The 16,539-nt window shown below is 38.9% G+C and overlaps 1 protein-coding gene across 3 annotated transcripts in view; it reads right to left on the bottom strand.

Annotated features, from left to right (window-relative positions):
• Positions 1-16,539, bottom strand: part of PTPRR (protein tyrosine phosphatase receptor type R) — a 254,691-nt gene that overhangs the window by 9,426 nt on the left and 228,726 nt on the right. For 2 of the 3 annotated variants that reach the window (XM_027107025.1, XM_027107027.1), the window contains 3 exons: positions 11,793-11,903; positions 10,299-10,456; positions 6,618-6,731 (listed from right to left, as the gene is read on the bottom strand). In XM_027107025.1, the coding sequence (XP_026962826.1) occupies positions 6,618-6,731; positions 10,299-10,456; positions 11,793-11,903 (383 nt within the window). The remainder of the gene's footprint in view (positions 1-6,617; positions 6,732-10,298; positions 10,457-11,792; positions 11,904-16,539) is intronic. The other variant, XM_027107026.1, reaches the window with a different exon arrangement.

The raw sequence follows: 16,539 nt of genomic DNA on the forward strand, positions 1-16,539 counted from the left end.
TCTTGAAAAGGGGTCCTCAGACCAGATGAGGTTGGAGGCTTCTGATATGCACCACTTCTCTTTCTCCATATGTAGACACAGAGGCTTAGAGTGACAAATGGTCACACTGGAAATTAGGGTCAGAGCCAGGATTAGCACCAACATCCTCGACATCTGGTCCAGGAATCTCTGGCACCTCTTTCTCTAGTGGCTGCCTGCTCCCCACTCCCACCAGCCAGTGCTCTGTCCCAATTGCCTGCTACTACCTTCGTCTTTTAATTAAAAATGAATATCATGGCAATGAAGGAATGATCCATGAACACACTTCTAAATAAAACACCTGTGGGTGCCCTGCACTGAATCTGAACTCCTATTTGGAAAAAAGAAATCCCATTTTAGTTCAAAATATGCTCAAAAGTATTATTAATAGGAGAATCATAGACTCATGAATCTGCAGTGAGAACTGTAGTATCTATGAATAGAAGTTGCCTGAAAGCCAATAAAAATAATGTCTTGCCAGAGAGTGAGGAATCCACTAAATGGTTCTGTCATTGTTGTTACACTGGAAACATCCATTCAGCATAACACACTCATCTCTAAACCAGACCATCTGAATTTATTGCTAAAATGCAGACTTGTGATCTGAGTACAAATTGCCCGTTTATGTTATGTTGAATAACAATGATCGAGCATTGTAATTTTTTCTTTCTTTCTTTCTTCCTTCTTTCTTTCTCTCTCTCTCTCTCTTTTTTTTTTTTTTTTTTTGATAAGGTCTTTGATCCTACTCAATGCTCAAACTGTTGATTTATCAATCATGGAAGCCATTTCCAGTACCAAAACCACTTTCTTTTTCTTTGCTGTGAGCCAGGCTCTGGACTTCTCAGAGGAGGCACATAAAAGTGGTGGGGGGTAAACTATAAAAAGGATGCAATGTGCAGCCTTGGATCACTAGTGGGCAGAGGCCATTGCTAAGGAGGGTATGGGAGGATAGGAAAAATTCTATGGAGCTGGACCCTGCAGAGTACAAAATATTAGCCCTCTGATATATTGGCTCTGTCTTTTGTAGCCCTTATTATGCTCAGCTGGATGCTTCCAATTAGTCCCACCCTTTCCTTTCCCCTTTTTAATGGTCTCCACCCAGGCTCAAATTCCTATGCCATCTCTAGTCTTCTCTTCGCCACCAAACTTCTTGAAAGAATAGCTTATATTTATTATTTTACAACTTCTTTCCCTTCCTTTTAGATAGTGTCTGAGGAAAGTTTTGTGTGGTCAAATAAATGTGAAAGAGTCCTTCCAGGAAGTGTAATAGATTTCCATGCTGGGGGACACTTCAGATCCTTTAATGCTTTAATACTTTTTGTGAATATCCAAGTGGAGAGGGGTTCTAAGAAATATAGCATACAGCTTTTTCTCAAAATTAATTGAGAAGCTTTTAAATTTTATTTTATTATTATTATTTTTTGCCTGAGTACAGGCTAAGAGAGTCTGACACTTAGCGGGTTCTCATAGTGTAATTAATCGTTAAAATGTGCCCTGAGAAACACAGTCTGGAAAAGTCTGTTAAGGAATCCAACTTGCTCCACCCAGGTGCCTGATGCATGTTCAGCAGTAGATGTTTAGTAAATGTTTGTTGAATGAATGACCGTATGCATGATTCAGGAGGACTGCTCTGAGCAGAGATCGTGGGTGACTGTTCCACACACAGGACACAGAATTCACACCCATCTACAAACATCCATCCTAAAACATCCCCCAACAGGGTCGACTGCATGGACTCGACATGCTCAGTCACACCAGCCCCATCTCCCTGTGCTGAGAAGGACCCCGTATTGGCTTCATGCTTTGCTGTTGCCACCTTGAAAGAGTTAATCATTTTTTAAAATGGGGCTCCACATTTTCATTTTGCACTGGGCCCTGCAAATCAGGTAGCGGTCTTGCAGCTCTTCTGCCCTCACCCCCCCAATGCCCAGAGCTGTCTATCAGTCTCCTCAATGGCAGGGCCTCTTCTGGAGCCCTCTCTTCAATTCCTCTTCATCAAGACCTCAGTTCTGAACGTCTTCCCGATGTGTGGAGTTACACACTCTCTAGCTAACATACCCTCTAGCTAACATACCCTAACTGGAAAAGGATAGATCACCCTGTTTAAAGTGTTAATAGCCAGGAAGACATAAGGTATCACTCTCACCTCTCAACTGTAGGTTCAAGAAACTTGAAAAAGGAATGACTCTTTAAACCAAAGGTTGGCTCTCTAATAGTAGTCTTTTAAACATTCACTACACACAGATATTTTAGGCACCCTCCATAGATAGATATTTTGGGATGAGGCAAATTCTCCATGTTCCTCAAATTATATTTTTAAGGCAACTGCTGACAATATCACTTTATCTATTCATGAAACAGCTCTCCTTCATATTAACCATTGTTTTAAAAATTATAGTGTCATTGCATTTTTTTATCGGCAAAGAATGATCAAAGAGCTAAGTTTTTGTCTAGCAATTCTGCAATAAACATATTCCAAAAGATTGTTTACTTTTATCAAAAACAGTCATAACTTTTGAGTTAGAAATCAGAAGTCCCAGATGCCAAAGAGGTCTATTTCACCAGTTTTCTTAGCTAGGTGACATTGGGCAAGTTACTTGCTATCTTGAATTCTTTGTTTCCTTATTTTAAAAAAGTGAGGCCAAGGAATATCTCTTTTCTGACTCTTGGGTTCATTTTGGGAGTTAAATGAGGCATGTGCTTTAAGACCATGGTGCAGTGACCATCATTAAATAAACCTCTGCTGTCAACAGTGCATTCTGGAATGTTTTGAAGACAAAATTGAAGGCAAGGACCGCCACAGAGAACAGGATTGGGTGCAAGGTTTGAAGAACTGATGAATAACAATAAGCTGCAAGAGCAGAAGGACAGGCATTTGGATTTTCTGAGGCCACTTTCCCTTTACCGATATGAGTTAAAGCCATGGTCGACAGCAGCAGTCACCTACAAACTGGAATTCTGAAAGTGAAGTATGACAAGAAAAGAATGAAAAAATGAAGCAAGATGCAAGAAGGATGGAAAGAAGTTGGACGGAGACAAAGAAAGGAGGGAGTTTTCTGTTTTGCTTTTTATAATAACTAAGGAAGTGCACAACAGAAGGAAGAGACAAGAAAAAGAAAATCTGTTAATCCTGTGAAGGAAGGAAGGCAAAGGAAAGACTTTTCAAGGAAAGTTTCAAGGAGACGATCTGCTTCATAAACAACAGAAGCAGCGGCTCAGAATTTATGTAGAAGGGATCTTGATGAATAAATCAGTTAGAATGATATCAAGACACATATTGGCAGTAATTCAGATCCAGGGGGTAGGGAATCCATAGGCTTTAGATCAGCAGAGAAGTTGAATATGTTTTGAAAATCCTATCAGGAGTAAAAAGACAAGCCTTGTGGGAGACCTTGGTGGTGATGGAAGGCCAAGGCTAAAAATTTCTGCCCATTTGCTTTAGGAAGGAAGGAGCCGATAGAGGAGTCATTGTGATATGGTTTTAAAAATGTATTTGTAAAAAAAAAAAAAATGTATTTGTGATTCTCTTCAAAGCTAGAGAACAATTTGGTAGACTTGACAGAGTAATGTGACCGGGAAGTGGAAACCAAGGTGGAGGTCAGGCTATAGAAGCCAGTGGAGGAGGAGGGAGATGGGAGGGCAAATAGACAAGATCTAAGAGTAACAAGAGCCCAAACAACGAGCAAACCAAGCCCCCCCTTTTTTTCAGGGTGTTGTTCCAAATAGGGTCAGAACAGGTGTTGGACATCAACTTGGAGTCCGTTTAGATCTATGTATTTGGCATTCATGGAGCTCTGGCTCTAGCTAATAGGAAAGTGGGTGCACGGACATGAACTGGAGTCCCTGGGGGATATGTGGGTCCCATGCAGGAGCCTTGTTTACGAAGCACAAAGCAGAAGAGATCAAGGTCACCGCAGGAGCAACTCCAGACTGACTGGGTACTGTCCCTCACTCTCTGACATAGGTCCCCTCTTCTTGGTGAAGGTAGGTCGCGGAGTCTGAAGTGAAGCAAATGGGTCCTGTTCCAGTTGGGGTGGGCAGTAGTGGATGGAAGGCAAGGGGGTTTCAGGAAACCAAGACAGCAATTATAAGAGGAGGGGGAGAGAGAATTGAAGCTGATCTTCTTATGCACAAAAAGTAGACATTTTTGGAAGTAGTTACATGAGGGGTATGGAAAGGCAGAAGTGGGGAGCGGGGTAGAGAGAGGGTAAGAAACCTAGACTAAATGTTCTACTCAGTACTCCACAGGTATAATCTCCTCTTAATGTTACTGCAACCCTGTGGCGTATATATTATTAGTTCCAATTTATAGATACATGTTCAGGTTCTTGCTATATTTATTGATAATAACTGTGGCTAACCTTGGCTGCATGCTTAAGTGCCAGCCACTTTACAGATTATCTCTTAATCCTTATAACAACATAAGAAGTAGATACTATTATTACTTCCATTTTCCAGATGAGAAAATCAAGGCATGGAGCAGTCTTATAATTTGCCCAAGGCCACACAACCAGGAAATGGTGGGAGCCAGGAGGCAAAGCCAGGTAATAGATTTCCAGAATCCATAATCTTAATCATCAAGGTAAACAGCTTCTAATAAGCCAAAGTTAAGAGAAAAATAGAGGGAAGATACACTGACAAAGACTTAGAAATTACCATTTAAAAGGAAACAAAGAACGATAGTGATGGGGAGGGAAAACCTCATCTGGAAAGGAGATTTGAATGTTTAGTTTTTAGAGACTGGAGAAACTTCACTGATGATTTTACTAATAATGAAGATGATAGTAACGAAGTGAACATTTATTGAAAGGCTTCCTGTGTGCCAGACTCTGTTCTGAGTGCTTTATATATATTTTCTCGTTGAATTTTCTGAACAATTCTTTTGTCTCTATTGAAATTCTAGGACCTAGTACCTAGTAGGGGCTCAACAAATATTTATTGCATGACTTAAAAATGTGACTTTTGTAGTTTTACTTTTAGGAAACTCTAGGTCACAGGGCTAAATTCCAGGAGGCTCAGATCCTGTGACTCTTGTTTTATTACCTCAGAGCATTTATCTCTGTCTGAAATTGTCCTGTTTATTTCTGTGCTGTTTATTATCTCTTCTCTTCTCTCTGTTAGCACCTAAACTCTAGGAGAGCAGAGCCACACTCATCTCTTTTAAGTACGCGCAGCATCCAGAAAAATGCCTTGCGTTTAGGAGATGATTCATAAATATTCGCTGTGCAAATGAAAGAAGAGAAACCATAGCTCAGCTCTCAGAACAACTCTTCATCCACGATAGCACAGCAAACTGCAGAGCAGGGAGGTCCACTGCTCATGTGCCCATATAGCATCTTCCTCTCTGTGCCTGCTCTCAATGAGCACCTGTGCACGTTCTCGGTCACTGACTCAACTGTTCATTTCCCCAGCCTTAGTTGCGGAGCAAGGAAGAAAAGAAATTACTTGTTTGTTCTGTTTTCAGTGCATAAACAGACATCATCACAAAGGTGATCAAACCATCTATACACAAACATGACTCTTCCAACTCACACCCATTAGGATGGCCACTACAAAAAACAACACTAAACAGACAGAAGTTGGAACCCCTGTACACTGTTGGTGGCACTGTAAATGGTGCAGCTGCTGTGGAAACCAATATGGTATTCCTTGAAAAGTTTAAAATATTACCATATGGTGCAGCCATCTCATTTCTGGGTATATACTCCAAAGAACCTCAAATAGCTATTTGTACATCCATGTTCATAGCAGCAATATTCACAGCAGCCAAAAGGTGGCAGCAACCCAAGTGTCCATTGACACATGAATGGATAAACCAAATATGGTATATACGTACAATGGAATATTATTTAGCCTTAAAAAGGAAGGAAATTCTGACACGTGCTACAGCATGGATGAATCTTGAAGATATTACGCTAAGTGAAAGAAGCCAGTAACACAAGGACAAATACTGCATGATTCCACTTACATGAGGCACCTAGAGTAGCCAAACTCATAGAGTGAGAAGGTGAATAGTGGTTGACAAGAAATGGGTACTTGTTGTTTAATGGGTACAGAGCTTTTCAAGATGAAAAGAGTTCTGGATTAGGTTGCAGGACGATGTGAATGTACTTAACACTCTGAACTGTACTCTTAAAAGTGGTTAAGATGGTAAATTTTGTTACCTGCATTTTGTGCAATTAAAAAAGGAACAGTGAAAAAAAAGACGATTCTTGGTATTATGACATATGCCTCCTTTTTAAGGATCAAGATCCTAAAGTGAATGGTTCACTTAAGTCACATGAAAATGCAAAGTCCCTATGGAGGAACAGAGGTGTGAGACTAAGAAGGAACAGCTACCACCATAAACAACCTGCAGCAAAGACAAGGAAGGGTTAAGCACAAGCTCTTGGCTTTGGACTCCTGAGGGTCAGTGTTGCAAATAACAGTTTCTTCGATGGCTTTTTAATGTAATGTACATTCCTAAGCATTTTACACAAACCTCTACAGAGAGTTAGGACTTCAGAGCCTGTGGTGTTGACAAAGTCAGGCTGATCGGATTAGGTTGTGACAATGACGCTGCTCTGAAGTGTCTCTCACCCTCTGCCCCCGACACTCACCTGTCCACACGCAGCTGGCAGACGATGCTCAGCACGTCCACAACTCCTTCTTCTCTCAACTGTCGACAGCCGATGGATGTAGCAATAAAACACCCCGTCCTGCCTATCCCTGCACTGAGAAGAAAAGGTAACGCATTAAAAGGTGCAGGAAAAATAGCGGAGGTAAAATATATTCTTTTAAAAAGGTACTTTTAAAATTGGAAACAATTGCGATTAATAATAGTAATTACAGCAGCAACAGCTCTCATGTACTGCGTGTACAAACCCGGCCCTGTGCTGAGTGCTTTAACGGCAATTCTTCCCTTTAGGTCTAAGCAGTAGGATGAATGGGGTGGAGGGAGGTAGTAGCGGGGGAGAGAATAGTGAAAAAGGTACTAGTTGTTCTACAAAGAAGAATTAAGCCCTGAAATTAGGTAAGGTATGGGCAGTAGCAAGGAGGGGAAAGACTTATACACATCATAAATGTGAGTGTGGAGGAGTGGAGCTGAACGGTGAGAAAAGCAAGAAGTCCAAGGTGACTCGCCTGGAGGACTGGAAGAATGGCAGCGTTGGTCGAGAGGAAGGGGGAATTCTGGAATGAGGGCTGATTTGAGGGAGAGAGTGGGGACTTTGGTCTTGGATATACTGATGTGGAAGATGTTAGTGAATAACTGAAGATTCAATTCAGTTAAGGAGAGAGGATGTGGCTAGAAGCACATATTTCCAAGTTGTTGTTTTTTTTTTGTTTTTAATCAAGGTAACAGTTAAACAGACATACTACCTGTCATGGAAGGTTTACTCATGAATCTCCTTCAGACGGTAAGTCATCAACTTAACAAACAAGCTTTCTCTCTCGCTCTCTCTCTCTCTCAGCAATTTCAACCACAAATGTAAATTTCTCTCAGATCTACACTTAAATTCCCCAAGTTTCTCCTAAACTCTAGATTGGCATTCCACCTCCTAGCTGGCACTCTTGCTGTTGCTTTTTTACACTTGCTGCATTTCAATGTATCTAAATTCAGTGTATCTAAAACAGAATTAATTATCTTTTTCCTCAATGGCATTACCAGGCAGCCACAAGTTTTCCAGCCTAGAAATCTTGGAGCTATTTTCAACATCTCCCCCTCTCTCAACTCCCACATCCAATCTGTTACCAATTCTTATATTTTCCACCTCTGCGGAGCTGTTGTGATCCATGCTTTCCTTTCTATAAACTGTGCTCACGTTTTTGAAATCTTACTTTATGATTAGCAATGATCTCATTATGGTTTCCAAGGCTCAAGACTCTTCCTGGGCTAATTCATGATATACACAGCTGCTAGGTTCATCTTTCTAAAACAGGGACCGGATCATATTACGCGCTACTCAAAAACTGTAGATGGCTCCTAGTGGTCACAGCACAATGTCTAAGCACCCTTCCATGGTATTCAGGCCCTTACATAATATGACTGTGACGAACTTTCAAGCTTTTTGCTGTCAACTTTGTACCCTTTGCGTCATTGTTTTCATTTGAATCATTGCAAAAAACTCCTATTTTCTAATTTTTCTTTTTGTGTTAATGGATATTTCTCCAGTCAGAAATGCCCTCCCTACCACCTTTTAAAACCACAAATATTGGACCTCTTTTCAAGATCCTGTTCAACTTTATTCCAACTTTTAGAGACTTTTTCAATCCTCATGGTTTGAATGAATAATTCCCCTCTTGGCACTCATGTAGCACTATTTCTCCTACATGGCATTTACTTCCTGTTGAATGTGGGTACAGAGGAATTCAGATGAGGAATGAGTCCCTTTTAGTTGAAGTGTCTATGGAGACTTTGTCTCAGTAAAGAGACAGGACTTGAACTATACCCTGTGAATGGCAGGCATTTGGGTTATCATGAAGGAGAGAGAATGTTCCATGGATGAGAATGGTAAAAGGAAAGAACTGCTGCAGAATAGAGTGACAATGAGTAGGCTAGTTTGGCTTAAAGAGAAAGTTACATTAGAGGAACAGTGGGAAATAAGACTGGGAAGGTACAGTGGGGCCTATAAGGATCTTAAATGGAAAGCTAAAAGGTTTGGACATCATCCGGTAAAAGAATGGTAGTCTTTTTTCTTCCTTTTTTTTTTTTTTTTTAGAATTTGTTGAAAACAATGAGTTTTCACTCCCAGGAAATTCACCTAACTTCATGTATTCAAATCCGTTCAAGTCATTTCAAGTTCACTGGCCCTCATAGCTAATCACAGATCCGAGGTTGAGAACTTCTGCTCTAGGGAATGGGAAGCCTTTGAGAAGTGTTGAGCGTAGACTCCATGTGATGAAAGAGGATTTTAGGCACCTCATCCAAGAGGAGTGCACAGAATAGGCTGTAGTAGGGGTGGAGCATGGGGAAGTGGGGTGTGTATGTGCAATTAGCCGACTTCTTCTAAAATACATGGGTGAGGTCATAAGGGCCTGAACTTGGGTGGTTGGGCAGGAAGTGATGATTATGGGAGAAGCTTTGAAGGGAAAGCCAATCTGGTGACTGATTAGATATGGAGGCTGGAATTGAGAGAAGGGCCAAAGATAACTGTCAACATTTGATGTTGAGTGCCTGGAAAAAAGATGGTCTCATTCTTAGAAATAGCAATCAGAAGGGGAGCTGGTTTCACAGGGGAAATGGTAAGTTCATTTTAGATATCCTGACTGTTTTATGATTTTGGGTGGGGGACACTTCCAGCCCTAGAGTATGGCCAGTTAGGTATTTTTCTTCAGCTCCAAGCTAAGTTTAGGATGAGGCCTAATGTTAGAAACTAGATAATGACACTTTGGATAAACAGACATGTAGTCAATTTTACCCTTAATTAAACCACAAAGGTTCAAAAGAAGGCTAAAATTATAATCTAAAATAATATATTTTATTTCTTAACAATATCAAAAACTATCTTGCAAGACTTAGGAGGGTCAATAAAGTAACACCAATTATTTGGAGAAAGTATGGAGACTAAATGGCCAGTTATATAAATAACCTTAAAATATATGCTTTAGTTTGGGCACACTAACGGGAAAACAGGGGGAAGAGGTATAATTTAAAGGAGAAGACCTTTAAGCTAGACGTTAGGGAAGGGAACCACTGCAGGCATCTGTCACTGTGTCGGCCCAGCCTCCAGTACCGCATGTTCTGGTAACAGCACTTTGTTCTCCTTTTGGCGAATTACCACTTGCCCACTTCCCATTTCATAAATTTATTTCCATCTGTTTTTCATGAGGTAACTTTTAGAATAGTTGACTGGTTTTCACCAAATTTGACATAATAATAAATGTTATCAAGATACAATCCTAGTAAAGTCCAGGGGCCATCTTGAAACAACAAAAGGCTGTTGATAATTAAAAAAACCATATGTCATTCCTAGCATACGTGAGACTGATGAGACTAATTGAATCCATCTATGTTTCAAGGTAGAGGACTGAGTGAATAAGTTCTCCTGTTCCCTGAGCTATTAATTAGAAGTGATATTTTCTCCACTGTGTGACTGTTCGCTGAAAATATGCTAATGATGTCACTTCATTTCTGTTAAGTATCATCTCGGTCAAGCCACAAGTATGAGGAAGTTAATCATTTTCAATACATATTTAATTTATCAGCCAAGTCAGAACCAGGAAGTAAAACCCAACTTCCACCTGCTCTATGACTTTACAAAGGACAGCTGCTTAGGCAGAAAGGACAGCTCATCCCTTACCTGCAGTGGACAATCACAGGCCCTCGGCCCACGGAGGCAAGTCTGTCTTCTTCCACATCCAGCATGAGCTGTAGAAGGGGCTGGGCACTGGCTGGAGTCTTGTGATCGGGCCATGAGGTGTACCAGTAATGCTTCACGTGTTGCGTGTGACTTCCTTGCTGAAAATAGGAACAGCCACCAGATGCTTCATTGTCCTGTGGAACTAAAAGTCACCCAAACCACAATACTGAATGCCTTCTATCACTCCCATCTTGCTGGCAACTGATTTCTAGGCGGAAAAAAAATCTAGGAGATTTTTGAAGAATACTCTTTCACCCTGAGAAAACTTTACTGTAACTATGCTGATGCCAAAGTTTGACAGCCTTGCTCTGTTAAATGATAAATATGTATTTAGTACATATGTTTAAGATATATTTAATATAGAAAACATACATATGCTAAATATATGTTTGTAATTTGTTATAATAAACATAATGGATGTTAGATGAAGATATAGCCAAGAAAGAATCAGGATATAGTGCGTTTCCTGCTCTTTGAACATTCCTGAGACGTTATTATAAACATATTGACGAGTATAAGAACGCTTAATTCTATAGTCAGTCTCTCTAACAATTCTACACTCATCCCAAATTCCAGTTTTTCACAGCAGTGAGGAATTCCTGTAGTAAAGGAGCGACAAGGGGGGTCACTAGATTAGAAATGCTTTGAGTGAGGGTCCATGCACATCACGTCAAAACCCAGTGGGGGGCCTGGTGTGGACGAGGCACTTGAGAACACTGTGTTGAACAGGTCTCAGTAAGTGCCTCGCGGCTCTGCATCTACCCTCTTCCTCTCTGCGGTGATTCTGTCCCAGTAATGAGGCTCTAGATAGAACTGGAATCTTTGGGATGATTGCTCTCCAGAAGTAAAAACAATACCATGGCAACATTCCTCAGCATCTGCTGCCCCAAATTTAAATAACTTTTCTATGACATAATGTGGTCCGGGAAAGTCCCCATAAATGACTGTGACTCCAGGTTTTGGGAGATCTCATCAACACTTCAGGCTTTTCTTGCCTCCCACAAGCGCAGATTTTCCCTTTCACAGTTTCCAGGCCTTACTTAAATCTGCTTAGACCAAAGGGACATTAAAAAAAGAAATCATGGTACAGTCTCTAGCACAAGCCTTTAGTTAAAGGCATTCAAAAGGTTAAATCAGAGACGTCATATTTATGCAGAGTAGAAGACCTGAGCCTCCCACTTAGTGAATTTCCTTAATTGCTGCTTATATTAATTTAATAATTCCACATACTAATAGTAGCCGATAACAAAGAAATCTTAAGGGATTTGATTATAATATAATCAAGGGAGTGATTATAATTTCTCCTTGATCTTGACATTATTTAATTTATTTAAATTGAATCTGCAGTACTTATTAGGATAAATAATTTCAAAGTAGAAATGTAATCCTCCAACATCGTCTACTTTGTAGATAGCTACAGCTCCACAGTTTTACCTTTAAGACAAGGTTTCGAACGGTGTAGTTATCGCATTCATTTACATTGATAACCAGAACCTCGACTTTCCCATATATTCCTCTCTTTTCTGGCCAGTAAAGCACACATTTCTGGAGGAGGGGAAAGAAGAACAAATATTAAAGAAGCAAATATTAATGGTTTTCATTGGCTTTGGAGTATTTTTTATTCAAGCATCTGAAAATTTTCTATTTAGTTAATCTAAAAAAATCAAGTATCAATTTTTACAGTTCTGTAAATGAGCTAAAACCACTGGACCATACATTTTAAATGGGTAAGCTTTATAGTATGTATAGTGTAGTATAAATTATATCTCAATGTTTTTTAAATAAAATATCAATTTTTACATATGTCTGCCCAACACTATTAATCCCACACCAAAAAATAATTAAGGCAAAATTTTCCAAATCCCCATAGAGAAATTAAGGACTAATTAAGAACTGAATTAAGAATTAGGAAACTAAGATCCAAATATTAGAGATTATCCTGTGATGACTAGGATTAAAACGAATGTTTTCCCACAGGGATTGAGGCAAGTCACATTTCCTGCTTCATCCAAAAAAAGTCTCTAATTAGAGTATCTGTGATGTGTTAGGTGCCACAGGATCCAGTTTCCCTTGTATGTAAAGCAGATGTAATGACCATTAATACACCTAATATTATATTTTCTAGGACCAATGACCCTTTCGCCTATGGGATCCATTGAAATAAATGTATAGCAAAATTATTTAAAAAATTTTTATGATGGATCCTCTTTGAAGGGTTTAATAGCAGTAATAATAATTATATGGCGAGCAAGAAACTATAATGTGGTGGTTAAGGTGCAAGCTTTGGAGTCAGAGAGCCTGGGGCCAAATTTTGGTGCTACCATTTATCTGTGAATCCATAAACAGGATACTTAATCTCTCTGGACTCAGTTTCCTCAAGATTTAATACATGGAAAGCACTTAAGACAAAGCCAGGCATACAGTAGGCATTAAAAACATGATGTTATTATTATTATTGTTATTTTACAACTACTCAGTTATGGAATGGGTTTTTGATCTAAAGTTATTAGATTATTACTTAAATATGCATTAGACCATGCATTAAATACTATATTATTTTTATGATATCCAAGCTACATTATTTAAAAAACTACAAAATGAGACTCAAGCATACATATAAGCTCATATTATTTATTATTTTGCCTTTTAAACAACTGCAAAAGAGCTATTAATTTCTTGCCACGTATTTTAATGACTAAGAATGTAAAGTGTGAAAGTTGACATTTTATTTTCAGTGCCCAGGGAAGCAATTTAATTTTAGAAATATTGTTTAAATAGAATTCATGATTTTCTTTCAAACACACATGCATATTTATAGAGAAATTCTTTCACTTCTTGCCTTCAACAGGGACTTTGAGGTCCTCAGGACACTTGTTTCTTTACATCTATGTCAAAGGCACGTGACCAAACTTGAAAAAAATTAAGTACTTATAGATTTAAAAGAGTAGCAGCAAAAACATTACAGAATTACAGAACTAAAGGAAAAGACACATAAAGTATCAGAAACACACCTCTGGGGCTCTATCATGCTAAGTACCAAGTACTCTATGTGATAAAGCCACAAGGAAGTCACTTCACCTAGTGGAATCAATGTTTTTCATCCACTACAATAAAAACACATTTGCATCCTCTACGTTCTGGTCCTTTTCCAAACAAAGTAAATCATTTTCACCTCTATTTACACGCCACCCCACACCCAAGACTGTCAAGCAATCAGGCTAAAGGCTTACTCTGGCTAATATAACATTAACATTAAAAAAAGAAATCTTTAGCACAGGGAACTATACTCAAAATCTTGTAATAACCTATAACAGAAAAGAATCTAAAAAAGAATTATACATATATATATGTATATATATATGTATAACTGAATCACTTTGCTGTACACCTGAAACTAACACAGCATTGTAAATAACTATATTTTAATAATTTTTTTAAAAAAGCAATCTTTTAAAAATACAGCAATTTCTTTCCCTCCTCATTTACGAGTTGCCAAATGTCTCAAATTCCCCCAGTTTGTTAAAGGTAATCATACTAACCAATTTGCCTGGTTTCTTTCAATGGAGCATCAATTATGTCGCTGCAAGACCCGAGCTATTTTGTGTCTTAAAACCCATGCCTCCTGGATGAATCCAAGAAGAGTGACAAAGAATCTTGAAAAAGGTACTGAACAAAGAAAGTGGCATTCAGTGGCCCAGCAGTCTGGCATACGTGGCCCCATTGTCCAAGATCACGTCTGAGGAGCAGGCCCCTCTTTGGGAAGGTGGCTCTTGAAACCGGTAAGAAAAGCTGTGAGGCAGGAGCTCTCAGCCTGCACCCTGACTCTTAACAATACAATCCAGGCTTGTGCACCTACTTGATAAATGGAAGCGCTGCTCGCTTCTCTCCCAAGCTTGCCGGGGCCCTCTTGAATGTTTTTCTTGACTCTTTACCAAAAATGAAATTGGCAGCGGGCTCCCAGTAGACAATGCAATGTGACTTGTTCATTCAAACAACCCTTAATTAGCATCCCATCTCCTTTCTGAGATACAATAGCTTATTTCTACACACCGAATACATTTTTTCCCCCTTTTAGGAGAACGCAGAAAAAGAGACCAGAGAAGTGTGGGTGCTTTTGAATATGAAGTGAGGGAGAGTGGCAAACATAGTTGTTTCTAAGAGCACAAGTTCATGTTCAAATTATTTTTGTGAAGAGCTTTTTAGGGTTTCTTTATTGTGGTGCTAACAATGATATAAAAAAGGAAAATGCAAGGAAGGAAAATGCTCTCTTACAGATAATATAGTGAAACCATAATAATTGTAGGTAATTCGAAATAGCACGCTATCTAGCAGTATGCAACCCCAAATCATCACTATTCTTCTGCTAGATGGGGCTGATTCTTGCAGTAAAATGATCTATTAATTCCAAGAATTCATAATTTGGAGGACAAAGAGGTTTCCAGAAGGTCATGTGTCTCTTGTGCAAACAAGCAATTAGTGAACCCTAACTAAGGATTCTGGACATCAACCAATGTTTCATAATCAGTGGTTTACAGCAAAAGTAGAACGCAATGCAAAGCAAACTGATATTTTTATAATCTTTTTTCTTTGACCATCCCTCTCACACCCACATTAGGACTATTTGTGTATAAAGAAGGAACAGGTCTAGCTAGTATTTTAGTTGCCTGAAAAAAAAAATCTATTTTTAAGTTACTTTCTTTTTAAATTCCATGCACTTAAAATCAAAGAGATTTTGCTCTATGAGCTAAAGACTATCATCACATAGAAAGTGGCTCTAAATAAACAAAAAGAAGATACTCAGTTGCATTTGGGTTACATTTGCATATAAGACAGAATGGGTCAGATTGTCTAAAATTATTATGGTTTTGGTTACTCTAATTCTTAGTGTTCCAATTAAATATTAGTAACATAGGTGCAGCAATTTAATATTAAAAGCACCTTCACCAACCTTATATCACTGAATCCCTTCCACGATCATTTGCGTTAGGTAGAGCAGAGAGTAGATATTGTTGTTATTATTATTATTTTTTTTATCATTTTACAGCTGAGAAAACTGAAGCTCAGGTGTTTTCATAAGGTTTTCTGGGACCATCTTCTTGGGGCTAGGACCCTCTGAGCAAATATCACTTTATACATTCAAGTTTCTGTCTTTGATTTCTGCACTAATAACCGACACTTCTTTTTACAGAAATAACCAATGCCCTCCCTTCCCTCTATGAAATATGCTGATGCTCGTGGAACACTGAAAGCCCTCTGTCCGCTCTCTTACTAAGTCCAGCAAGTCTGTCACTATCTGCTGAGCTGTATGTTCAACAAGTGGTATTTATATCCGAACCTCTTAATGACAGTTGTACTTGTTATTAGAGCCCAGTAATTTAATGAAACTTTACATAAATCAATGAAACATGAGGGTGGAAAGAAAAAAAGAATTGTTCTATGAAATAATTGCATAAGTTAATTAGGTTTTCGCTGGGGAAAAAAAGTAAATCAGTAAAGAAAACTGTGGTCAAATCAGGTACAGGTGAGACCATTATAAAAGGGCAAAGTTTGGAAATATAGACAGGATTCTGCATTCATATTGCTTTACAAATTTTTCTATGTTCTCTCACGTTTCAAAGAAACTTAAATGGGACATTTCAATGACGTATAAAGGGCATGATTTATACAAACTATATGACCGAGAGCCAATATTAAAAATAAAAAAAGACAGTCCCATAATAAAATAATGAACAAATGTGAATATGAACAAATGTACCTGTTTTAAGACAAAGTAAAACATTAGAGTTTTTTTGTGTGTTTGAGTCTCCACTCTTATTTTTTTTTTTTTTGGATTAACTGTGTCAAATAAGAAGGCTTCTAACTATAGTTAGAAGTAAAGCAGGCTACAGCAATTGAATAGAACCTAGCAGATTAAAAATTAAGGTGCCAAGTTATATTTGGAATGTAAGCATGTTTGAAAGGACAGGTGAGTAATTTTTCTTAGGGGCTGTCAGCCTCTGAATTTCTGGCTACTCTTAATTGCTTGGGTAGCATAACTGTCAAGCCCCTGGTCTTTCAGGAAATGAGCGTAGGCTGCTCGGCGTTGCTGGGCAGTGCTAGGTCAGGGTGCTTCTCTAGATACCAAATATCTAATTCTGGTCCTCCAGGACAGCAGAATACCAGTCAGTGGGTCTCCACTGTC

This window comes from Aethalodelphis obliquidens, unplaced genomic scaffold (assembly GCF_003676395.1).
Source record: "Aethalodelphis obliquidens isolate GAN/ISIS:26980383/991018 unplaced genomic scaffold, ASM367639v1 scaffold8, whole genome shotgun sequence".
Lineage (NCBI taxonomy): Eukaryota > Metazoa > Chordata > Mammalia > Artiodactyla > Delphinidae > Aethalodelphis > Aethalodelphis obliquidens.